The following is a 27,607-nucleotide window of genomic DNA, read 5'->3' on the forward strand; positions in this document are numbered from 1 at the left end:
TCCTATTTTCATCAAGCACTATAATATTGTGTCACTGACAGGAGACATTTCATTGCTTATGAATATGTTTTTTTCTGCATTAAGCCAATGTTGAACTTTCCTATCAGCTTCTCCTCTTGACATTACTTGCACCGTCAGTGATTTGATATAGTTTTCTTCACTACATAACACGCATCCTTGGTAGTTGGATACATTTCTCCTTTTCTGTTTTTTTCCCCACATGCATCTTTTATTCGATTACGTTTGTACACTCCTATTTGTAGTTTTCCTGTCGGCTATTTTTAGGTAATCTTTTTTTTTTTAAACACATTATTTATTTATTTTTATTAAACCACAATCTAAACATCAACATTTTACATGTCTTATTATGTATTATGTTAGAGTGATTCAAATATACGTCAATGAACTAGGATATTTCAACATTTGCACCATTTTTTTCATCACACCAGTCAGGCGGGTTGTGTTCAATACATACAAATTTTGTCTCTGTTTTTTACATTTGGGTGCATATAGACTCCCTGTATATGGCAATTGTTTATGTTACATGTAACTTTAATTCCTTATGTTCATTTACTAATTTTCTAAGCCCTTTCATCGCATATTGTTCTAAAGTTTGTATTGTTCTAAAGTATACATTTATATTTTATTCTTGTTTTAGCCACATTTTATCATGTGTACCATTTTTTGTGTTTTGAATAACTTGATTTTACCATTTAATTATTTTTTACTTTTTCTTTTATCCTTATTGTCTTTTTAAATAGCAGTCTGATAAGTTAATTTTATCTCTATATTATTTCAATTCCTGTTTTTTTATATTGAACTTATTATATATGTTTTTATACAGTGTAATCATTGACCCCCTAAGACAGGCAGCTTGCTCTGCTGAAACATGGCCCCATCTCGGGTATTTGTTTAGTGCAAATAAAGGTGTTTTCTCCAATCATTCCTGTGTTAGAACCTTTGTTGAATACTCCCTACGCTGCAGCTCGTGTTGCATTCTCTACTCTTTTGCCCATCTGTTTTACAACACCAGGGCAGTGCATATACGTGCCAAGTTAAATAAACATATCTCAGGCCCTAGCAAAGATGTATTAAAAGTAGAATAAATGTATAGAATATAGATGTGGATCTAAGGCCTTGCCCTCACATCAGACAGCAAACCTCCTCCACTTAGAGGAATAACACCCCTTTCTGGAGTCTTTTCTGGAAGCCAGCAAGATGCAGGAGACACCCTTCAGCAAATCCAAGGATTCAAATTCTATGCTTTCAACATCCAAGCCATGAGGGCCAGGAATTGGAGGCTGGGATGCAAAAGAGATCCCTCATTCTGCATGCTGAGGGTTGGAAAACACTAATCTCCATGGATCTTCAGTGGATAACTCCGGAAGTAGGGGTAACCAGATCTGCCTCAGCCAGTAGGTGCGATTAGTATCATAGTTCCTCAGTCTTGCTGGAGTTTCAGTAAAGTGTTCTCTATGAGAGGAATTAGAGGATATGCATACAGCAGTGTAGGAGAATGGTATCTGATGCTAGTCTGCCATGTGATCTGAATATGGAGCAGAATTGGGAAACTTTGTTGTTGAGGTGACTGGCAAATAGATCTACTGATGGGGTGCCCCACTCTTGGAAGATCTTGCAGGCTATGCCCATATTGAGAGATCACTTGTGTGGTTGCAAATTCATGCTCAGTCTGTCCACTAGACAGCTGTCTTTCCTGAAAGATATGTGGCTTGAAGGCCCATCCCATGAAGGAGAGTCCACTGCCACATCCCCACTGCTTCCTGACACAAGGGGTAGTATCCTGTACCTCCCTGCTTGTTTACATAAAACATTGCAACCTGGTTGTCTGTTTGAATAAGTATAATTTGGTTTTGTAGCCAATCTTTGAAAGCCTTTAGAGCATTCCAAATGGCCCTGAGCTTGAGGAGATTGATATGGAATTCTGTTTCCTGAACAGACCAAGTTACCTGGGTGTGAAGCCACATGAGCTCCCCATCTGAGGTTAAATACATCCGTTGTTAGCACCTTCTAAGGAGGTAACAGTAGAGAAGAGAATGAGTCAACTTTGGAGGAATTTGGATGACATCTGCTAGGTTTCCAGTCATCTGAGACCATTGGAGACCTAGGGTCCACTGGGCTTCTCTCAAATGAAGACTTACCAAGGGTGTGACATGCACCGTTGAGGCCATGTGGCCCATTAATCTCAACATTTACTGAGCTGTGACCTGCTTGCTGCTTTGGACTTACTACACCAGAGTTGATAAGGTCTCTGCTTTCGCGTGTGGGAGAAAAGCCCAAGCTTGCAATGTATCTAGCAGGGCTCCTACGTATTCCAATCTCTGAACTGGGAGAAGTTGGGACTTGAGGTTTATGATGAACCCTAGTAGCTCCAACACCCAAATACTTAGGCATTAATTCTGATGCCCCTTTCTGAGAAGTGCTCTTGATCAGCCGATCATCCTGATAGGGAAACATACACTACCAGTCTGCATAAATAAGCCACTACTACTGATAGACATTTAGTGAATACCCTGGGAGCACATGTGAGGCCGAAATGCAATATGTAAAGAGCATATCATCAAGAAACTTCAGACAGCCCAGAATACTGCAGCTAGGCTCATTTTTGGAATGTCAAAATACAAAAGTGCAAAACCCCTAAGAGAGAAGCTACATTGGCTCCCAGTTTGCACACTGGTTCATAAAATCATTCACGGAAATGCTCCGGCATACATGTCAGACCTTATTGATTTACCTCCCAGAAATGCTAAAAAATCAGCACGTACATTCTTGGGACTCCACTTCCCTAGTTGTAAAGGTTAAAATACAAATTAGTTCATGCATCCTTCTTTTCTTACATTGGCATGCAGCTGTGGAATACATTACCACTTGACCTAAAAAATATTCACGACCTTATCAACTTTCGAAAATCACTAAAGACCTACCTTTTTTAACAAGACTTACCATAATAATCAATAATAGAAACTCCAACACATCACTACTTACTAGATAATCTGTCTGTTTTCTGATTTACTGAATTGATTATATCCATTATGTTACACTTGTTCTTTAGTAACCAATTGTTTTATCTACTCTTGATTGGCGATTGTCAGGATGTATTATTGTAAGCCACATTGAGTTTGCAAATAGGTGAGAAAATGTGGGATACAAATGCAACAAACAAACAAACAAACAAACAAATAAATAAATAAATATGTGATACTGGTAATGGTGTTTCCCTGTGAAAATCTTAGATACATCCTGTGACTGGAAAGAACTGAAATGTGGGTATAGACATCCTTTAAGTCCAGACAGCAAAGCCAAATGTTTTCCTGAATCATGAGGAAAGGGGTGCTCAGCGAAAGCATCCAGAACTTTTCTTTGACCAGGAATTTGTTCAGGACCCTTACATTTAGGATGGGACATAATCCCTCTGTCTTCTTGGGCACAAGGAAGTACCTAGAATAGAATCCCTTCCCTTTTTCCCTTGGTGGCATGGGCTCGACTGCATTGGGTGGAGATTTCCTCTACAAGTGCCTGCCTGTGCTGAGAGCTGACTTATGATGCTCTCAGTGGGCAATTTGGTGGTGTTTGATGATAATAAAGGATGTAAACTTGATGGACTATTTGAAGAACCCACTGGTCAGAGGTTAAAAGGGTCCAGCTTTGATGGAAAAAAATTTAACCTCCCCCCAACTGGTAGGCCATCCGGGACGGTTACTTGGAGTGTGGCTATGTTCTGCTGGAGCCAGCCAAAAGCTCGTCCCTTGCTTTGACTGAGGAGCAGGCTGGGACTTCTGTGAATGCTGGCCCTGGGACTGCCGGATAGAGTGGGAAGGTGGTGGAAACCTATGCCTGAGAGTAGTAGGGTCACCGCCTAGGCCCACTGGAAAACTTCCTTGAGGTGGAGGATGCAGCTGGAAGGTGGCGAGACAGTGTCTGGATAGTATCAGTGTGTTTCTTTGAGGGCAGCAACCTCCTCTACTTTATCTCCAAACAAGTTGTCCCCTCAGCATGGAACATCTGGTAACCTCTCCTGAACCGCTGGTTCCAGGTCAGAGACATGCATCCATGAGAGTCTGCACATCCCCACACCCATGGCAGAGATTTTGGATGCCACATCAAAAGAATCATAAGTCCCTCTGACCAGATATTTTCTATGCTCTAGCTGCTTAGTGGCCAACTGATGAAGCTCTGCAGCCTGCTCCTGTGGGAGAGAGTCTACTAGATTAAGTGTACTGCAGACCAGGAACTGCAAGTACAGGCTCATGTAGAGCTGGTAGGACTGGATGCGAGCAATGAGCATCAAGGCCTGAAATGTCTTCCTCCCAAACAAATCTAGTGTCCGAGCCTCTCTACCTGGGGGCTCCGAGGCATGAGTCCTGGAACTTGTAACTTGTTCGAGGGCAGATTCGAGCACCAGAGAATGGTGCGGGAGTTGGGCTTTCTTGAATCTGGGAGCCTTTTGGATATGATACTGCGTATTCACCTTCTTTGGTACCATCTGCACTGAGAGGGGAGATTTCCAGTTCTTCGTCAGTGCATCCTTAAGGATAGGGCTCAATGGTACCGTGACCCTTTCCTTAGGAGGAGACTCGTTGTCCAGGACAGTCAGCATCTCAGCCCTGGGCTCTTCCTCCATTTCCAACTTTAAAGGGATGGCCAATACCATCTACCTGACAAAATCAGTGAAAGAGAACCCTCAGGCAGAGATTTTCACTTCTCCTGAGGTGGGGAGAGATCAGAGGGAATAGCATAAGACTCCTCCTCTGAGAAGTAATGTGGATCTTTCTATGAATCCATGAGCGGTCCCAGTCAGACTCCTCCCCATACTCAGAGCAGGTCTGGTGAGCCAGTATCTGCCTCGTTCTATGGAACCATGTCCACTCCCTGAAGAGCGCTGAGGTACAGCCCTACTTTCAAACTTCGGTGAAGCTTCCTCCCCTGACGTTGAGAGTGGTACAGTATATGTTGATGTCGACGTCAACACCCTTCAAGGTGCCGGTATTGAAGATGCCTGCATAGACATAGAAGGAGCCTCAGGAAGAGTCTGGAGCTGATCCACAGCTGGCACAAGCACCCTTGATGCCTGAGCAGTGTACTGCTGCAGCATCTGCGCCAGCTCCTCCCTGAGCATGGCTTGAAACTGCTTATCGAAGAAAGGCATCAGCAAAGGCAAGGAGATGGTAGTGAGGCAACCTGAAAAGGTCTTGGTGTCAAACCAGTAGCAGGGACCTGGCTGCTCTGAGGCTCGTGCACTGACACCTCTTCCAAAGAGGGGGAGCAGTGCCAGCGCTTCTTGGGTACTAGCGATACTGATGGCCCAATGCTCCCATCACCATGCATCGAGGAGGATTGATGCTTGGCTTCCCCTGAGGCACCGCATTGGGGTCCTTCAGTGCCAGTGAGGACACTGACGAATCCAGTGCAACCTTGGCGTAGGGTCCAATGATGACCAGTACCATGGCCTACTTTCAGTGCCCGAAGTAGAGAGAGGTAGAGACTGTCTCAATGCTGGTGCACTCCCACTGGATGTTGAAGCCTTTGCAGCCATAAAGTTAGATGCACCAGACTTTGAGGAGCCAAGATGTTGTTCCTGCTGTGCCTACTATGCTCTCTGTGTCCTCAACTGCATTTGTAAACGGAGTTAGAGTCAAGGTCAGGCCCAAGGCACACAATGCACCTTGAGGTCTGTGATAGATATCAGCAATTGCATTGGACACACAACTTGAAGCCACTGGGAGTCTTCTGAGACATCCAATAAAGAGTCGAGGCCAAATTAAACTCAATTTTGAACCGAAAAAGGAGCAGTGGCAAATTGAGGTTGGGGCTCCGGCCGAACTCACAGGCCTAGCTGGTCATGAAAAACCGAAGGAAACTTAAAATATCAAAAAAATTAAGAAAATAAAGTGGGGAAAAAAAAAGGAGAAATGGAATATAAAGAAAATTACTGAAAACTCAGAAACAGTAAAAAGGGACTGCACGGGAAGGCACTTAGAGAAAATATGCACGGCAATGAGAAGACAAACGTGTTCCCTCATCTCCATGGAAAAACGAAGACTAAGGGAACTGTGCTCGTGCATTGGGCAGGAAGTCAGCTGCGCATGTGCAGTGGGACACTGCTAGAAAATCCTACAACTTGCTAGTCAGCATCCGCATCGGGCTCCGTCAGATAATGTCACCCGTCTGTGAGAATACAAAGGCCTACTTGTCCTCAGAGAAGCAATGTTTTCAGCCGTCCTACCTCATCATTTTTCTAGCACATATATAAACATACAGGTTGCCATTTTACAATCTCTGAGACTTGTGCCATAGGGAACATTAAAAAGGGCCCTATCAACAGGTTTTGATCCTAAAGTGTAACTTTACCTCAGAAGAAGTGGGGATGCTTGTCAGGGAGGTTCTATGCCACCAAATGAATTTCTTTGATATGGTAAGACAATGCCTTAGCACCTATACAAAACAAAAAGCCTGGGTTGTGATCTGTCATAAGCTGAATGGTGTCTTTCATAATCACAGGGATGCAGAGGACATGAAATGGAGGGAACTCTGCAGGAATGCCAAGCTGAAAGCAAGTGGCAGCTCCCAACCCAGCAATGAGACACAGTAGTGTTAAGTGCTGTGCTGAACTGAATCTCAGAAAGCCATACTTTCGCCCTGGACTCCTCTGAACCCCATGAGAGTGGGGACAGGAGACCCGATTGCAGTGAGGCTGCAGCCTTGCACCTTGGCTTGCCACTGCCTCAGCTCAGATGCCAGGAGCAGAGCTCTGAATGCATAGTGGCATGTGGTTCCTTCAGAACTTACACTAGGCAGTGACTACCATTGATCTGAGCTACTTGGTAAAACAATAACAAAAGAAAAACTATTCATTTTACTGGGGATTGGGTCACTGAGATGATATTAGAGAGCGAGTGGGAGCAGCAAGAAATATTGGATGGTGGAGAAAGGAAGGGATGGGAATTCAGAGGCGGAGAGTTTGGGCCTGCCACTAATTTTGGTTATCTGGCATAAGCAAAAAAAAACAAACTATTAACTTTACTATGGGGTTAGGATTATACTGGAGAGGGAGTGGAGCAACAAGAAAGAAGAAATTTCAGAACATCAAGGGTTGGGGCTGCCAAGGGGAAGAGTTTGAGCCTGCCACTGATTTGGGCTATTTGGAAAGGAAAAAAACTGTACTGTGGGGTTGGGATGATACTGGATAGGGAGTGGGGGCAGCAAGAGAGAAGGGATAGTATGGATAGGAAGGGATGGAGGTATAGAGGGGTAGCAAAAAGGGAAGGAGCAGGACAGGAAAAGAAAGGGGAATGGGTGTGTATTTGAAAAAGGAAGGAAAGGAGGGGATGGGGCCAAGAGGGGAGAGAGGTTTGGACAAGTTCCTGGAGGAAAAGTCCATAGTCTGCTATTGAGACAGACATGGAGAAACCACTGCTTGTCCTGGAATTGATGCATGGAATGTTGCTACTAATTGGGTTTCTGCCAGGTACTTGTGACCTGGATTGACCACTGTTGGTCCTTCTTATACTAAAAGATAAGTTCTGATACTGATTTCTGAAATCAATATATTTTAAGAAAAAAGAAAAAACAAGTATTTATATTTATAAAAAAATAATAAATATGCGAGAGTATCAAGCTAAATAAACATACCTCAGTATGGACCAATGAAGAGTGAGATGAATCATGGGGCGAGTTCCTCATATGAAAAAAGTCATCACTGAGATCAATACTGTAGGTTCTTATTTCATAATTGATGATGTTTAATTTATGCACGTGGACATAGATTTTGTATTCGCAAGTTACACTGGGGGTCTATTTTTGAACTGTATTATTTTGACTACTTTAAGTGCCACTGTCTTGTTCTATTCACAATATAGTACCCAACTCACATATTATTTCAACAGATCTTTATATTATTCAACGCTATCCTATTGTATAGGATCTATCAGACGTCTCTGTCACCACCATTCAGGCTAATGTGAGCCAGGCACTTTTATAGTGGGCAGATATTCCTGATTTGATCCTAAGCACAAGAACAGTGGCCATTTTGAGGGTAATTCTATAATGGTGTAGCTAATTGGAGCTTATACTATCAGGAAAAGTAGGTCTTTATAGAATACTAGCGTAACAGTTCAAATGCTCAGGCCTAAACACATCCACACTTATATACAGTATCTGATTGTGCTAATATTCCATAGAGGAAGGTAGTCACCTGCTTTCCTGTACAGAATAGGATCCAAATAGTGGTTTCCCTTACCTAGCCACAAAATGATGCAATACACTCCCGAAGAGAATAAGACATTTAAACAATTACCTACTATGCTGGAATTCTTTAAAAGCCTTTTTATTCAAAACGTTCCTATCACAGGATGCCAATTAACTCTCTAAAAATGAAATAGAATTCTTATAATTATGTATCTGATACAAAATGCTCTAAATGCATTTAAACAACTGTTCACTTTTTCTTGATTCTATGTTTATTTGTAATGTATCATCTTACTTATATATGAAAGCCACATTGAACTGATATTACTTTTTGGCAAATGTGGGATAAAAATACTAATAAATAAATAAATAAATAGGCACACCATTATAGATTTGCCCTCAACCTGTCCTTATGCTGCTTTTTTTGTGGTTATGCTCTGATCACTGTGGCAATCTTTGGATCCAAATGATTTACACCCCTTTAAAAGTTCAATAATCATAAATAATTCCAGGAATCAATATTATTATGAAATTGTATGTGTGTGTATACATACAATACACCCATATCCAGATGTGCCTTTGAATCAGGATTAATTCCTGGTGACCCTCCAGTGGGTTTCTTGGCATGATAAAGGAGTGGTTTGCCATTGCCTTTCTCCTGAGGCATGAGGGGGTTAAATGACTTGCCAAAAACCACAAGGAATTCCTATGGGATTTAACCCTAGGACTGCTGCTTTAACCATAGGCCCTCCTGCACTCTATATACAATATATACTATATATATATATATATATATATATATATATATATATACAGTATATATATATATACGTATAAGTTCATAACAATATTGCTCTCTGGAATTATAAATATACTTTTAAAAGTATGTTTCATCATATATATATTTTTATATATATTATTATTATTATTATTTTTTTTTTTTTTAATTTTGCTAGATTTTGTGGTATTGTCTAATGTGGTTTGCACTGCGGTTGCTTAAGTTGTATCTGGAGTTCTAAAGTCATTCTCTGTTGCATCAAGGTAACTGAATGATACCTCCAGATAATTTTAGCACCCAAGTTCATTTGAGATAGGATTATAAAGATACCGAGAAGGGATGACCCAGCTGATTAGTGGCCTTGTTGACTATAGCAAGCAGGAGTGCTCAGTTTGATTCTTGGATCAGATCTCCCATACTGCAGATCCACCAGAGCTGAAGATGCTGCTGGAACAGCTAGATGAATGCTTCAGGTTTTTCAAGTAAGCATTTGATCTTTGAATTTATAGTCTAGCACTAGATTTTCCTTCCCTGTTATCATTTGTGTGTTTTATTACTATTATTTTTGTAAAAAAATTTTAATTGTAAATCATTTTGATAGGCCGTTAGGCCAAAGGGCAGTCAAGAAAGTTGCACCAATTCTTATCATGATTCTCCTTCTTCTTATTATTATTAACATTCACAGATCATGGGAGGATGAGAATACTGGTCATTTTTACAGGTGATACCTGTTGGCTTGAGTTAGAATCCATGATACGGCTTCCAGTAGGAGTTTTGATGCATGATTCTGATGCATGATTCCCAGCCTCAGAACCATTGTTGCAATAACCATGCCAAGAGTAATGCTAAAATAGAGGAAAAATCCCTGGGTAGTTGAGAATGAAGTCTCTGGTTCCAACTGAGCAGGAAGGAAGAACGAGAAAGGAGAGAGACTGCCTGGTAGTATTCTTGTCAAACATCACAAGGCTTTCATGTTCTATATGACCAACAAATAGTATATAACAAAATTATGTCTTGCTGGTATTATAACTGTAGGAATGATGGATTATAGTACCAGAGCACTACATCAGGGTAGCGTTGATGGATATTTATATGTGCCTGGTTCAATTTACAAGCGGAAAACCAAGACTTGTTTGCAGCACTGGGGCAGGCACATCATTCCTAATGCACATTTGCATTCACAGTGCAGCACCGATAGCAGTAGTAGCACATGCCATGTATTACGGCTGAACCCATGGGAGCATCACTTGTGCTGTTGGGTTCTTTGACTTCTACTGAACCATTTTTTCAGGAATTGTTCATAGGGAAGATGTAAACAGCTAATTAAAAAAAAAGTTGTAATCAATTGCCAGGTATTTGTGACCTGGATTGGCCACTGTTGGAAACAGGATGCTGGGTTGATGGACCTTTGGTCTGTCCCAGTATGGTAATACTTATGTTTACTTCAAAATTAAACCCTACAAGAAGGATCATTCTGTGGAGTAATAGTTTGGGATGAATCATTAAACCAGTTTTTGTTTCCAGTGAAAATCTTGTATTTCCTGACACTCAGCACAAAAATAAGAAGGCGACATATTTCTCTTCTGTGTTATTTCCTTTCTTGGCAGACTTGAATCGTGCATTCCCTACAGTACTCCCTAAGAATACCCAAGCACACACTAACATCCGAAAGCAAGGCAGGCGTAGCTTGCCAGGTATCAATGACAGCCACAGGAAATATTCACAGAGGAGATTTTGTTATCTATGGTGTGAGATGGACTTCGGACAGCTCTCGGGAATATTACAAATACAAATGTTACTTATATTGTGCAAATGACCAGTATAGGTTTTATGCGGCATACAAAATGTTCAACTAGATATTTCTAGGAAAGATATTATTAAATTATCATCTCATAAAAAGTATCAATAATAAATGCCGCATAAGTGGGTTTTTAATTTCTTACGGAACGTTCCAAAAACAAAAATGAACGTTGAGGTAGAGACATATAAGTTAGCTGGCGTATTACAGAAAGAAAGTTGTAAACATACAAGAGCAGTCCAAAATCGACCAATAGCTATTTCCTGTAATGAACATCCCACTAGAAATATCAATTGCACTACTTTCCATAAACACCATGTGCATTGCTCCCAGGATCATGGTACAGACAAGTGGAATTAGGCCCCAAACAAGCCCTCATGGACTCATGACAGTGCTGTGGCAGGATATGCAGACAGGGACAATATCTACAGCAGAATGCCAACTTCTAGAAAGGAAAGCCTGTACATCTATATGACACAAACCTCTTGCCTGCTATCATTTATCCACAGATATGACACCAGTAACACCACAACACACCCCATCCGTAAACATGACATATGGAGGGTCCTGTAGATGACAATACGTTTGTGCACAACACTGTAACAATTCACCAGCACAACAAGGAAAGGTGCATGGTCTGGTGACACACCACACTCTCAATGTGAGTTCCATTACCACCAATCTTCCTACTGACTCAGAGACCAAAACAGCACCCTAACTAGTGGCAGCAGCACTGCCATCATAGTTGCAAATACACATCTATCACAGCAAACACATGTTGTCAAACAAGTGAGGGGCCATTACAATATCCATGTCCATTCTCATATATGTCTTCCACACGATACGTCGTAAGACAAGACATCAAAATGCTGAATAGGAAGTTTTGTCGCATGTGCTAAGAGAAATCGTCCTTCATCCTCCACATTATACAGGAGCTGCGTAACATGTAGGCCAATCCCTAGTTACTCTATAAATCCTGTATGGTATCTTACTTAAAGATTTAGAATAAAAGCATCTTATTCTTCTCAATATTTTGTTAATGAAAATTAAAAATTAGGAGGAAAAGACCTAATTTAGACCTTAAACCACACTCTTGGAACTGATTGTGTACCCCTGTGTGTGATTGACCAAAAGTCATCATTGGTCTAAAAAAAACCTCCTTTTCACCATTGTTGAATAAACCAAAAATATGCATTTTTAATTGACAATAACTCTCATTCAACAACTGTATGTAGTAAAATATTACTCAGCTTTAAGAAGCCCTGCTTCTAAATGGCTTCAAATAATCGTTAACTGCTTTTGTTTGTATAAACGCTGTGAACTCCTGGGTAGAGGTCCCTACAGCATTGAGGGACAGTCAAATTTTAAATCCATGAGGGAAGCCACCATTTCAAAAACTGCAACATGTTTTGTCCCTCGGATCCCTCAGGTAGGCCTGGAGGCTGGCACTAAGTACCCATGATTGTCACAAAAAGAGGTGAGGTCTCCGGATGAAGCCATAGCGAAACGGGTCCCCGTAGGGACCTCTACACATAAAAGCATTGATATTTGGCACTTATATGTATAATTTATACATATGGGGCCAGATTCTATATATGGCACCAAAAAAATTGGTGTTGATAAAAAAATGCACTTAGCACTATTCTATAAATCTTGCCTAAAGTTATGTGTAGTTTATAGAATAGACTAAAATTTAGGCACAGCCATTTATGCCAACTAAAACCTGGGGTAAATGCCCACGTCTTATTTAGTCGAGGATCAGGCATGTTCTGTAACAGTGCACATAAATTTTCAGAATGCCCATGCCCCGCCCACAGCCATGCCCCCTTTTGTGATCTGCACATTAGAATTTACACGTACCACTTTACAGAATACACTTAGAAAATTGTGCACGTAAAATCTAATTAGTGCTAATTAGTGCTGATAATTGCTTGTTAGCGGTCAGTTAGAGCTGATTAGCTTGTTAAACAATGAAGTTTTGGCGATGTGTGCAGATTTGCACGCGCAACTTTAGTTGCCGTTTATAGAATCTGGGGGATGGAGAGTAATTGTGTAATATGCATATGCTGCCTATTTCAAGCCTATTTTATAGAGAATAGAAGGTACTTACTTTACAGACTACTAGTGCAAATGGCTAAAAATGTGCTTACATGTAAGGTGGAAACACTTTACACCAGTTCAAGGCCTTACCACTCCCCCCCTCCATAGGACAGCATCTCCCCTTCCCTTCCTTATGCCCTTTAATTGCCTGCATCTCTCTCAGGTGGCCAGCATCTCACTTCTACCCTCCTCCCAAGGTTTCTAGAATCTCTCCCTTTCTTCCCCCGTTCATCTGTCGATACTCCCTGCCTCCCCCAGCATCTGCACTGAGCTTAAAAAAATATTGTGTGGACTCTGTAAGTACAGACCCATGCTGAACCCCTACAATGCCCTACCCCCTTCTGAGAGGAAATCTGTCTCAGAGGGGGCAGGACAAGGCAGCACTTCAGCATAGAGTGGCAGAGTAGCCTTATGGTTAGTGGAGCGAGCTTTGATTTTGGCAACCTGGGTTCAATTCCCACTGCAGCTCCTTGTGATCTTGAGGAAGTCACTTAACCCTCCATTGCCCCAGATACAAAACTTAAGATTGTGAGCCCTCCAGGAGTGTAGCTAGGTGGGGCCATGGGGGCTTGGGTCCCCCCAAATTTGCTTTGGGCCCTTGGTTGGCTGCCAGGGGTCCCCAAGCCCTGCCAGCTGAAGACTTAGTTCAGCACTAGCAGGGGTTAGGGACCCCCGCCAGCCAAAGTATTTGCAGCAGTGGTGCTTCAGCTGGCGGGGGTTGCTGCTTACAGCAGCAACATGTGAGGCGGCAGAAGGGGATGGTGGCGGCGGGGTGTCAACCAAAATGTGCCCCCTCCACCTTGGGCTCTGGCCCCCTCCCACCTTGATGTCTGGCTATGTCCCTGAAGCCCTCTAGGGACAGAGAAAGTACCTGCATATAATGTGTTTAGCGCTGCATACATCTAGTAGCGCTATATAAATGATTAATTAATTTATTAATTTATGCACATTTATACCCCACTTTTTTCCACATGTATGCAGACTCAAAGTGGCTTACAATGTACTGATAAGGCTATCGCCAGACCAGTTGTTATACAATTACAATTATATGAAATAGGATAGAAGGAACAGGGTAAGAAGAAAAAGGGAAAGGGTAAGAGAGTAATAGTAGTTAAGGGGCCCACACAGTGCTCTACCTTCTCTGGACAGCAGGGCTAAGCAGGGGGAGGGCCCTAAATTCTACTGCCCTAGGCAGATACCTAGTGGAGGGGGGAGTTCCCAGAAGTTAGGCATGATATTATACAGTACTGTAAAATGCATGCCCAGCTGCTGTAAACTGGGTGCCATCATTTACATCAGGCAGTAACCCCCGGATTCTATATATCGCACCTAGTGTTCCACACCAAAATCCAAGCATACTCTAAAATAATATGCGTAATTTAATTGGCTTAACAAGCTATCAAAATGCATAATTTAGTTGGTTTAACAAGCGAATCAGCATTGATAACAGCACTTAACGAGCAATAATGAGCACTAATTGGCAATAATTAGAATTTACACGCACAACTGGATCCTCAGAAGCTTAGCGGAGATTGGATGGCAGCACCGGTGGTTGGGAGGTGGGGCAAGTACTGGGCAGACTTCTACAATCTATGCCCCCGAAAATGGCAAGGATAAATCAAGGTCAGGTGTACATATAAAGTAGCACATATGAGTTTATCTTGTTGGGCAGACTGGATGGACCGTACAGGTCTTTATCTGCTGTCATCTACTATGTTACTATGTATGTTACAACTCACTAAGTGTATTCTGTAACGCAGAGTGCCTACATTCTAATACGCACAGTTAAAAAGGGGTGCAGTTATGGGCAGGGATAAGGGCATTTCATGGGAATTCCAAAATTTATGTGTACTGTTATAGAATATGGCCCTCTGCGCTTAAATTTACACACTGGTATTTATGGCACGTGTTCCTTGGTGTAAATGCACGCACATAGTTCTAGGTGCTGGGATATCAACTAAGCATATTCTATATACCACACCTAAATCTAGGTGCCGCTGATAGAATACGCTTAGACAGAAACTTCTTCCACGCGGATTTTTCAGGCGTTATCTATAGAATTTGGTACTAAATGCTTGCGCGCAAAGTTAGAACGAAATCCATGCTAAGCTAATATTCTATAAAAGGCACTCTGCACAGAACACCCTTTACAGAACACCAGCTTAGCGCAGATCTTGCCAGTGCCTAACTATGAACGCCATTTACTGAATTCTGCTCCATGTTTCTCACAGCTGGTGCATTGTGCGAATTATTTACACAGGAATACACGAGACTGGAATAAGAAACTTCTTTTGTTTGAAAATCAAACTCACCATTTCATGTAACTTTTTTGGGTTGAGAGATGGACAATTGAGATAATAAAAAATATGATTGACCTGTTAAAGAAAGTTTTGGGTATCGCATAGAATGGTTTTGATTCTTTTTGGCGCCCGTGGAGGTTACATTGAATACCATCTGGAAGGCGCTTCGGGACCTAACAGGGGCAGTAAATAATTTTGTTTCAGATATAATTTTATTAGAGAGTTACATGGACAATTCAACTGAACCCTTTGAGAGTAAAAAATTGATATAACAAATGAATCTACATGAGCAAGAAGTGGTTATGATAATAGACCAGAAATTTTGAATAATAAAATTAATATTATTATAGATGATTAATATCGAGATTATTGTTTTTCCCAGAGTTCCGGGTATGACTCCTAAAGTTTTCCTCAGAAATATTTTCTCAAATTATTACTTTAAAAGGAGTGAAGCCTGTGAAAACTGGGATTACTTTAATCAGTGGGATCTGAATTAGAGACTTAAGTATATGTATTGTTAAATAACTTCTGGTTTTTAAAAGAGAAAGAATGTAATCAGATGTATTATTTCTAACTAATATTGGACAATAAGTATGTTTTTCAATGAAATGATTTGACTATACACCGTATTGGCCTTGAAGAAGCCAACCAGATGATCAATGTGGAATAATGAATTAGATGAGTAATATCAGGTTAATACCACGGTTTTTTTTCTGTTTACTGTTTAATTGATCTCCTTATCTTGTTTCACTCTCCCTATTTAGTGGTCTAAGGAAGAGAATAGAATTACCTGACTGAAATAATTCCTACATATTACTTTATCTGTATTTCCAGCAAGTTGTTTTATCGCTTGTAAAAATTTAAATGGTTATAAATAAAAAATTTAAAAAAAAGAATGGTTTTGATTCCATATAAGGTGTGTGATTGATCAGCTGTTTGAATACATAGGTCTTTGATGATGCAGGACCAATCAATCTTACACAAAACATTAAAAGCTGATTAGGTTTCCAATAGAAAAGGCTCCAGCAACTTATTAAAGTCTTTTGTGTTGTTTTGCTTCTTTTCAGGTGATGTAGAAGCAACAATGGACCTGATACTAATCAATTCCCTTCCTCTGGTATCCAATGCTGAAACATCATTAATCTGTATAGCTCCCGAATGGAGCTCCCCAGAATCCATCACCATAGGGCGCGACGATGTCTTGAAGAACCAGCCACAGCTCTTTTTGAATGTTACTCAAGATGAGAACCGACGTGTGATCAAAATAGCGATGTGGAAAAGAGAAAAAGCTAGTGAGACCATAGGCACTTACTACTGTGAGGGAAAAGTCAAAGATGCGGTGACAAGGATACGAACCATGAAGATGTCAGAGCAAGGTACTATAGGCAGCGATCTCAATATACTGCAGGGGTGTTCCACATACTGACTGATGCTCTCTTTAAAAACAGGTAGATATTGCATATGATGAAACCAGTACATTAGATGGGGGCAATTTTCAATAGCTCATGGTGTAGTGAAATACTTGTACACTTTAGCATGCATGTACCTTTTAGTGAATGTTCAAAGGGAAGCTACAGTTTGTGGGTGTTTTCTCTTCGAAAACTGGCTACCAGCTATGTGCATACAAACTAATTGTGTAATTCTACTGCTAAATAGCCAATCAGGAGTGAAGCAGGATGTGTACGGTTGAAAATCAAATGCACAAGCATTCGTCCTCTGAGCTGAACACATCCTTGAGATACTTCTTTTATACTCTGGTTCAAGTACATGCATTCTAAAAGACTTCGCATACCTTCTACTTATAAGGGAAGAAATTTTCCATGAGAGTAATCTATTAACCCAGGCAAATGACTATGAACGTTGTGTTATGTGGGCAAATAATCTGATAAATACACAGGTTGGTCTCAGTAAGCTGGTGCTCTTTTTAAGGTTATGTAATAGGGATGTGAATGAACATTTTTGTATTTTACTTTTCATATTTTTAAATGGTTTTTATTTTTGTTTTATTTGTATTTTGTTATATCTTTAAAATTAAATACATTAAAAAGAAAACAGGAAAAAATGAAAGAAATAGAAAAAAGGTTAAGGGGGTCCTTTTACTAAGGTGTGCTATTGGATTTAGCATGCACTAATGATTAGAATGTGCTAAATGATAAGAGTCCCATTATATTCCTATGGGTGTCTTATCATTTAGTGTGCACTAATCATTCGTGCGTTCTAAATCTGTTAGCGCACCTTATTAAAAGGACCCTGAGTCCCATTCCTCCACCCCAGACTATTGCTGCCACAACTAGTTATAAAATAACGCCCCCCCCCCCATACCTTAATTGGGCCCCTGTATTACCGTCAAGTTACCTCGTACTCTATCGGGGCAATTTTATAACTGGGCATCTCCATGTAGGTGTCCCAAGGATGCATGGTGAGAGCCTATTCTATAATGGCATCTGAGCAGCCAAATTCTGTGGTAGAATACTAACATAACCTGGTATCAGCACACCTTACATTTACACACCCAAAGCTATACCAGCTATAGGCCTGGTATAACTGCAGCAGTGGTGTAGTTACAGGTGGACCTGGGTTAGCTCAGGCCCACCTTGAATGACCCACCAAAAAGGTTCAGTGGCAGCCACCTCACTCTGCTCTCTCCCATCTCTGTCCCTCCTGTGACCTGGCAGCTCTCCTTCCCTTTCTGTTCTACCTCAGCATCTTATCAGCGCAGCAGTGATGCACCTCCGTTTCTACTGCCAGGTTCGGCCCCCCACAGTATTCCTTGTGCCACGTCCCACCCTCGCCTACATCACTTCCTGTTTCCTAGATGTGCAGAGGGAAGCCTGCAAAGCCAGTGCAGGCAATGAAGGTGCATTACTGCTTCACCAGTGAAGACTGGGGGGAGTGGGGCTAATATTGGATCTAGGGCAGAGGAGAGAGAGATGCAGGAAAAAGGTGGAGGGGAAATTTTGTACAGCCCACCCATCCTGATTTTGGGCCCATTGATAGGTCTGGTTATGCCAGTGAACTGCGATCATATAAATGTGGCATGTTCATGCTTAATTTATTGTAATCTGTAAGTTACATGCATAAATGGGAGTCCTGCACATTGCCCACCCATGCTCCCCCTTGTGTATGCCCTCCTTGCATTTACATACCACAGGGCCGCCAAGAGAGGGGTCAGTGGGGTCAAAATTCTCCGGACCTGGGCCTCCAAGGAGGGCCTGGCGCCGGGGTCTCTTTCTCTTGCTCCTGACGGGACCAGGGTGATCGCATATGAGCTTATCAGAAACAGATCTTCATTTTGGGATAATCTAGGTAGTTTTGACCTGGTCTGGTCACTGTCAGAAATAGGATGCTGGACTGTTTGGTCTTGGTTTGATTCAAAATGGCTTTTCATATGTTCTTAGGTTTTTCTTTAATTTCATTTAGAACCTGAAACTAAACAAAGTAGAAGATTCCTATTAAGTATAGCATTAATGGTGTAAAGTTTCATCATTAATGGTGTTCATTTTGTTGAACACTAATATTAGCATGTTTTCATTTGGCTATAAGTATACATAGATATTAGATAAGTCAATAGAGCAAGATAGGATACATCCTAGGATTATAAGGAAGGTCTATAACAGGTCATCTAAATGTATGGTGCCAATTGCATGCATAAGTTATAGAATATTAACAATTATGTGTGTAACTGCTAGGTGTGAACTTGGCATTATTCTGAATGCACAACTAACTTAGAGGTAAATTCTATAAGCAGGGCCTAAAAAATGTCGCTGACAATTTTACACACTGATTGCTATTCTGTAAAGGATACATGTCCTTTATAGAATAGTGCTTAGGGCATAAACCATGTATAAATTTAGGTGCCAGCAATTGTTGTACATGTCAGCACCTAAATTAGGCTGAATTCTATATTTACGCGACTAACATTTTGGAAAGCTCCCAAAACGACTCTACCCCACACCCCCTAAATTTTCATGCATTAGGTTTTACACGCATATCATTATAGAATATGGCCTGTGCATATATCATAATTAAGGCCAATTAATCCCAATAATTGGTTGTTAGCAGTTGATTCTTGGCACTGATTGGCTTGTTTGGCGATTAAGTTGTGTGTGCAAATTAACAGGGTTGGATTAAGAGGTTGTGGTGCCCCAGACCAGCTTTTGTTTATGCGCTCCCAAGCCCCACCTCCCACTAGTCCCACCCCTGCCCCACCTCCCACCTGTCCCATCCCCTGCTCCGCCCAAACAGCAACATCTCCCTCAATTTCACCCTCCCTTCTCCCCCTAACAGCAACATCTCCTGCAAATCCGTCCTCTCTACCTCCCTCCCCAACAGCAACTTCCACCATTCCACATTCCATCCACTCCCAGCCTCCCCCCCCCCTCGGGACTCAAAACAAGACCAGAACCCTTACCTGCTCTGGAAAAGCAGTTCTTTCAAGTCACTTAGAGCAGCAGCAGGCAGCAGTGGTGGGCCAGCAGAAGCTGGCAGGCAGCAGAGGCAAATGATCTTCAGTCCAGGCATCTGGTAGACAGTACAGCTAGGCACTAAGCAGCAGGTGCGGTCGGTCTGGTTGACTGTACTAAGCAGCAGAATCTGGTTGGTTCTGTCAGGCAGAAGGCAGCTGAGGTAGTGAGCAGGCTCAAAAAAAGATCATGATAGATGCTGAAGCAGTTTAAATGCTTCAGTGTTCCACTCCTCCATGCAAGGCATACTGGGATTGGATGTTGGCCATCCAGTCCCAGCGAGCCTTGCTAGTTGCAAATAGGGCTGCATTTGTAATTGTGATCAAAAACGTGATTAAAAAATTTAATCTCACATTTTATTGCATGATTAAATGCAGGGCATAGCCAGCAGTCCATTGAAAGAGGCACAGGGATGGACTGGGGGGCACATATTTCCTCCCCCCATTAGATATCATACTTTTGCTGGTAGGGATGCCAAAGCCCTGCCAATCAAAGAAATCCACTGCCAAAGCAGCCCCCTTCCTCCTTGTGCTGTCTCAGGATTGAGGAAATCAGCAGTGTGCCTCAAGCAGCTGATGCCAGCACTTCCCAAACATGCTGAGTTCATGCAAAAACTGAACAAGCATTGGTGGCTGAAGGCACCCTGCTGACTTCCTTGCTCATGAGGCACTATAAGGAGGAAGGGGGTAATGCAGGCAGAGGATTTCTTTGGCTGGTGGGGCTTGAGCTACCCCACCAGCCATTGAACAGGGGCCTAGGTCTCCAAGGTCCCTCCTCTCCCCTGTGGCTATGCCACTGATTAAACGCCCAACATCTTCCTTACTCCCGCCTCCAGGTCCAACTCTCTCTCCCTTCCTCTCCTCTCATCTACCTCCAGGTCCATTATCTCTCTCTCAACCCCCCTCCCCAACACCTCTCTCTTTCTTCCTTCCCTCAATCCTCTCCACTCCAGGTCCATTATCTCTCCCTCTCTCTTCTCCTTCCATCCTTTTCTCCCTCATCCTTTAGTTTGACTACTCTCCCTATTCCCCCCCCCCTCGTGCAAAGTCCAGCATTTCTCCTTCCTCTTTTAGCCCTGCCTGCTGTCCTCTCTCCCTTCCCCCCATGGCCACCCCAGGTTCTCTATTCCTTACCCCACGGCCACCCAGGTTCTCTCTCCCTCCCTCCCCCCTGCCACCCAGGTTCTCTCTTCCTCTCTCTCTCCCTCACCCCACCCCCCACAGCCACTCGAGGTTCTCGCTTTCTCCCTCTTCCCCCCACTGCCACTGCCATCGCCTGCATGTGGTCAGGCATCTCTCCCCCCCCCCCCCCTCAAATGGCTCTCTCTTCCCTCCCCTTCCCACCCAGGTTTACCTTTTACTTCCATTTTCGGTAAAATCTTTGACCCTGTAGCCGCAGCAGTGGTACTTAAAAGCTGCCTGTGGCCTGCATCGGGCCTTCCCTCTGACCTGTCCCAAACAGGAAATTGTATTAGAAGGGGGTGGGACAGGTCCAAGGGAAGGCCCGGTGCAGGCTGCAGGCAGCTTTTTAGTACCACTGCTGTTGCTGCAGGGCTGAAGATTCAGAAAATTCAGAAAATTAATTCAGAAAATACCTTTTAAGTGGTCGCTACAATGAGGTGCTCACTAATTTTTATAATTAATAGCTTAGTAATCTTTTCTTCCTGTGATTGCAGTCTAACTTCCAAATGATTAATTCGAGGTGTCATATCATTAATTACTGGAAGCAGCGACAACAGACAGTTGCAGCGCGACGGCTCACCTCCAGGCTCCAGCTTCCCGCTCAATGTCCCGCCTTCTGATGTATTTAAAAGGTGTTTTGGTGCATAAATGTTGACACCCTAGTATTCTATAACAGAATGTGGATGCCCAGATGCTGTTATATAATTAGTGCACAGTGTACTGTATCTAGATGCCTAATGTCTGGCGCCCAGTTATATAATTGCCCCCCCCTACCCATTATCTGTATTCATAAAAGTGAAAAAATGGAGGAGGCTGGTAACTACAGGCAAGTGAGTCTGATCTTGGTGGTGGATAAATGAATGAAGTCACTGTTTCAGGAAAGGATAGTAGAGTATGCTAGATTTAGCAGATGGCATGCTTTATTAGAAGCACAGTGAAAGGAACTAAGTACTTGAATGTTTATATGGTTCTATCCGCTTGCAGATAGCATTCATCACAAATTTTTCAGGATATTCTAAGGAACATAGAGCAAAACCAACGGTAGGTTTCCTTTGTGTTAGTTACAATGAGCACAGTCCAATAAAGAGTGGTGGGAAGCCATAGGAAAGGCACAACTAGTACTTTTCAGCAAATTTTTCCAGTTGCCTGAATTGTATTTTATATTGATTATGTAAGAAAAGAATTATTGTGTAATCCCACGGTCTCTCTTTTCAGCACCTTTCATTCCAGATTCCTTAACTGTTACAGTGAACAGAGGAGAAAACGTCACTATTTCCTTCATCAGACATATCCAAAAACAAGAAGATGTTCTGATCTTCAAAAATGGTTAGAGCAATGCTTGTTTATTCTTAAAATTTTCCAGTTTTTGGTCTGTGGGCGATAAGGAGCGGTGTTAGAAAGTTAGTGATTTCCGATCACATTGATTCCTATTTACTGTAAAACTGAAGTGGCACTTACAGAATATGATAGGGCAGAGTTGGACAGATGCAGCGTTCTGAGGAACAAGGAATCTGGGTTTGGATGCGCTATCTATCAACCTAGGCACACTAAAAAAATAAGTGATTCACACAAGTCACAAGATGAAGGGAAGATGGCTGCCAGTACTGTGGTGTCCTCTTCTGGCCAAACAGTAATACTGAAGGTGCAGTTTTGAAGGGTGTACTTCTGATGCTCAGGTTGTCAAGGATTTCCATGACTGCCCAGAGATCTAATCTGTGTGTGTCAGGGGGGGGGGGGGGGAGGAGGAGGGGATGAGGGAGGTGGAGGGGAATGTGGAAGTTGGAGGGTATTCTAAAGGTAGACAACACAGTGTTACAAAATAATGCATGGCAGTGGTAAGAAAGCAGACTGAGAACCAGGGAAGCCAGAGGTTCAAATTCCTTGTGATCTCGAGCGAGTCGCTTAACCCTTCATTGCCTTAGGTACATTCTTAGATCATAAGATATCTGGAGATGGGGAATACCTAGTGTACCTGAATGTAACTCATCTTGAGCTACACTGAAAAGGTGTCAGCCAAATCCCAAATTCCTTCTTCTTGAGGATATCTAGCTGAGCATTGCTAGATAAAACACATCTCCTGAAAAAGGTTGCATATCAATGTTGTGTTTAAACATCCTTTTTAAAAGTGGAATTTATGTAAACATGCAAACATATAGTAAAGAAAATGCTAAATGCATTACAGAGTCCACAAGTATAAGCTTGTTACCATTTCCAGCTCAGGTTTCAAATCCTCTACAGAGATGAAACCCTTCTCAGAATTTTACAAGGGGAATACCATCAACATTTTCACAATTGGTACATTGTTGTTCTCTTACAACGGTGAATACTTTTTAAATGACCAATTTTAGATATTTTAGATTTGTTGGTATCTAGCTAGTAGTACTGTTGTTGGAGTCGTTTCCTTTGTGAATTTGAATCTTAGAGGTTCATGATACTAACTGGGAACATGTAGTAATGTGTATTGGGTACTGCAGCCCCTATTGCTGGCAATAAGGCTTGTTCATTAATAATGCCTGTTAATGTACAGTAGGTCACAGGGTGGTAAGTAGACACCTTCTTTTTTCCTTTTACAAGGGTCAGAGGGTAAGAGAAGATGTTACAGTGATGTTGCGGTTAGTGTTATTTTAAACCCTGACCTCCAAATGCAGAACTATCCCCAGATATTCAATGCCAGGCCATGCCTGGTCACTGACACTGAATATTCAGGGTTAAGTCATACTGAGCTAGTTGCTGGAGCTTCTGCTGGTCCTACCTGATATTCAGCTGGGGCCTGCATAAGACAGTTATGCGGGCCGTGGCTGAAAATCAGCCGGGACCCACATAACAGGAAAGAAGTGCCTCAGCCCCTCTGATTGCTCCCCATACCTCCACCCCAGTCCCAATCTCCCCTCCTTCCCTTCTTGAAGCAAATGCTAGGCCTGGCCTGAGCCCCCCCCCCCCCTCACCCCCCACTGCTCCTGCTCATCTCGGGTCTGGCCTCAAAATGGCTGCTGTGACCGCCTAGTGGTAGTCTCATGATGAGGGACTCAGACCATGACTAGCATTTGCTTCGGGGAGGATGGAAGGGGATTAGGATGAGAGAGGGCACCGGAAACCCCTCTGACACTACCCAGAGGTTAACTAGGCACTGGCCAATATTCAGACTGGTACCCAGTTACCTCTGTGGCTAAAGTTAGAACAGCCTTTTTGACTGCCCTAACTTTAGCCACTTAATTAATCAGTTAGTGACGTGAATATTGCTGCTACTTGACTAAGTACCTGCTCATCCACGTCTTCACCCATGCTCTGCCCATGGATCATTCTGGCACTCTCTGTTCAGTGCCGTGGTGGTTAGTGGTGATATTCAGCAGCCCTGTCCGGTTCAGTGCCACTGACTATCAACGCTTAGGTGGATAGAAGCAAATTAACCGGAAAGGAGCCTTTCCTGCCCAGTTACATCGCTTTGAATATTGGGCATATGATTTGCTCTCTTAGGGAAATGTTTTGAAGGAAAAGACTACAGCTTATAGAAAGCAAGCAGCAGGTATCAGCTGGGCCTACTGGCAAGGACAAAAGTACTTCTGAGGCAAGCAGCAGGGGGTGATTGGGTTTTGGGACCAGAGTTTGTGGGAGACAGGCAACAGAACCCATTCAGACAAAAAGTTCAGCAGTGACAGTGTTCTGTATTCCCTCAAATATTTGACAGGTTATGCATGCAAAAATGTTCTTTCAAGCAACTTTATCAGCTAAATTCAAATTTGTTTGTTACTAGCCAAGTTTACCTTGACAAGAATAATGCAAATAGTACTGGGATTTCAAAAATGTTATTTAAGTAATTATTTTAATGAATGTAACCCTTTAAACAATTTTGGCATATTATTTATTTTAAATAATTAGAAAAGCTTGCCGCGAAGCTCAGGCAAATGTGAATACAGTACAGTCTCGATTATCTGATGTAAACGGGACCGACCCATTGTCGGATAAGTGAAAAGTTGGATAATATGGAAAACAATGGCAACCCCTTTAAAAAATGTATGGAAAACATACCTTATGCATAAAGGACAGGCATAGAGTATCTGTATTTAAAATATTGTTTATTAACACTAAACAGCAATGAAAAAATGAAAATAAAATGTACGGTATAGGGCATGACTGTTCGTCTTGTAAAGCAGGCAATTTGAGCACAAATACAGAGCTGTATACAGTATTTCACAATAAAGCAATTGCACAGAGGCAGTGTGAACAAAAATACAGAACTGTGCAAAGGAACTATATTTATCTACTGCATGTTCAATCTCACTTGAGTTGTCTTCTACAGCAGGCAGTGGTGTTCCTAGGGTGGCTGACACCCGGGGCGGATCGCCGATGCGCCCCCCCCCCCCCCCCAGCGAAAGGACACCTCCTCCTGGTGAAAGGACACCCCCCCCGGGTGCACTTTTACCTGCTGGGGGGGAGGGGGGTGCTGCGCGCCTGTCGGCTTCGCTCGTTCCATGCTCCCTCTGCCCTGGAACAGGAGCAAGGAACAAGCAGAGCCGACAGGTGCGCGGCACCCCTCCAGTGGCGTGCACCCGGGGTGGACCGCACCCACCGCCCCCCCTTGGTATGCCACTGACAGCAGGCAATGTGAACAGAAATACAGAACTGAGCAGAGCACGAGTGGAGCCCCATTTCTCAAGCTCACTGCTTTGTCTTCTCCAATAAATAACAGTATGAAGCAGACCTCAAGACAGCAGAACTGAAACGTGAAACTCTCCACACTCCAAGTTCACAGGCAAAACAGATCTAAGAATGAGAGCAAGAATAAAGAAAGTGCTGTAAATTTAAATGAGCAAACAGGAATAGGTGTACATACAGTACTGCATAAAACTCATTGTGCACAAGAATCTTATCCTAGTTCCATTTCTGCAAAAGCACAGTCTCACTTCAAAAATGGTTCCCTGGTAGCAAAAGCAAGGTCTCAGCTCAAAAGATCTTTAATGTTCACCTTCTTTAGCACTTCCTTTACCATCATCTGATGCTCAAACAAGCATTGTTAGAAGCAGCATCTCAGATCAAAAATGGTTCCCTCGCTGCAATAGCGGGATCCCAGGTCCAAAAAATTATGGTTCCCTTGCATAGAAGCATGGTCTCAAATCAAAAACGATTCCCTCACTGCAAAAGCAGGGTCCCAGGTTCAAACATTACTGCATGGAAGCATGGTCTCAAAAAAACAGCTCCCTCACTGAAAAAAACGGAGTCTTAGGTCCAAAAATTACTGCACATACAGTAAGTACTGGAAAACTGGAAGAGAAGCTGCACGCCTCTTAATGGCGATGAGGGGTGCATGAAGGAGTATCAGCTGCAAAACATGGTTCCCTTGCAGAGAAGCACGGTCTCAGATCAAACAAGGCTTCTTCGCAGCATGTGAAGCCAGAAAACAGGAAGAGAAGCTGTGCAGTTCTTGTTTATGCTTATATTTATTACGAGACTTTATATACTGTCTAATTTGAAACCAAGTCTAGGTGGTTTACACTAAAATTAAATAAACAAGCAACTAGAAAAAGAAAACGGAATGCCATCACAATATAGGAGAGGTCATACACACGAAGAGTCATGCAATCAACCCTAAAGAAATCATATAACATATTAATAATCTCATTCAGGTTCATCTCCTGTCCAAGGCTCCGATTGATCTCCAAAGTCTAATTGAAAGAAATGCATTTTTAGAGCTCTCTTAAAAAGTATCAAGTTATGTTCCTTCCGGAGTGAAAGAGGGGAAAGTATTCCACAGGAACTGGGCCAAGAAGAAAAAAGCTGTCTTCCTGGTGCTTTCCCATCTCTCCTGAGAATGCCTGGTAGGACCAACCAGTGGTTGTTAATAGAACGTAAGAGGTATGTGGGAGCGTATGACAAGAGAAGCTAGATGAGATGGAAGACCAGTGTGTAACGCTTTGTGGGTTAGTAATAGAATTTTAAATTTAATCCTGAAATTTACAGGTAGGAGTGAAAGAGGGGAAAGTATTCCACAGGAACTGGGCCAAGAAGAAAAAAGCTGTCTTCCTGGTGCTTTCCCATCTCTCCTGAGAATGACTGGTAGGACCAACCAGTGGTTGTTAATAGAACGTAAGAGGTATGTGGGAGCGTATGACAAGAGAAGCTAGATAAGATGGAAGACCAGTGTGTAACGCTTTGTGGGTTAGTAATAGAATTTTAAATTTAATCCTGAAATTTACAGGTAGGAGTGAAAGAGGGGAAAGTATTCCACAGGAACTGGGCCAAGAAGAAAAAAGCTGTCTTCCTGGTGCTTTCCCATCTCTCCTGAGAATGCCTGGTAGGACCAACCAGTGGTTGTTAATAGAACGTAAGAGGTATGTGGGAGCGTATGACAAGAGAAGCTAGATAAGATGGAAGACCAGTGTGTAACGCTTTGTGGGTTAGTAATAGAATTTTAAATTTAATCCTGAAATTTACAGGTATCCAATACAGTCTTTGAAGCAATGGATTTATGTGGTTGGACCTTCCCGCATGACAAAGCATGCGAGCGGCCGCATTCTGCAAAGATTGCAGGCGCTTCAAATTTGTATGCGTAATCCCCACAAAAATGATATTACAGTAGTCAATTCTGGACATCACCAGAGCAAGACAAGTGTTGCAAAGCATCAGAAGGTAGATAACTTCTCACCGCTCAAATCTGGTGCAAAACGAAAAAACACAGCCCTCACTACCAATGATATATGTTGCATAAATGTCAACCGAGAGTCTATAGTTACTCCTAAATATTTAAAAGATGAACTGTTGGGACTGGTAAACCAAATAGGGTAGGAATG

The 27,607-nt window shown here is 42.3% G+C and overlaps 1 protein-coding gene across 3 annotated transcripts in view; it reads left to right on the plus strand.

Annotated features, from left to right (window-relative positions):
• The window catches only part of TEK (TEK receptor tyrosine kinase), a 218,417-nt gene that overhangs the window by 59,745 nt on the left and 131,065 nt on the right, over positions 1-27,607 (plus strand). For 2 of the 3 annotated variants that reach the window (XM_030194174.1, XM_030194175.1), the window contains exons 2-3: positions 16,246-16,554; positions 22,038-22,148. In XM_030194174.1, the coding sequence (XP_030050034.1) occupies positions 16,246-16,554; positions 22,038-22,148 (420 nt within the window). Of the gene's footprint in view, positions 1-16,245; positions 16,627-22,037; positions 22,149-27,607 lie in introns of those variants that run through there. The other variant, XM_030194176.1, reaches the window with a different exon arrangement.

The sequence above is a fragment of the Microcaecilia unicolor genome, chromosome 2 (genome assembly GCF_901765095.1).
Source record: "Microcaecilia unicolor chromosome 2, aMicUni1.1, whole genome shotgun sequence".
In the NCBI taxonomy this organism is placed as follows: domain Eukaryota; kingdom Metazoa; phylum Chordata; class Amphibia; order Gymnophiona; family Siphonopidae; genus Microcaecilia; species Microcaecilia unicolor.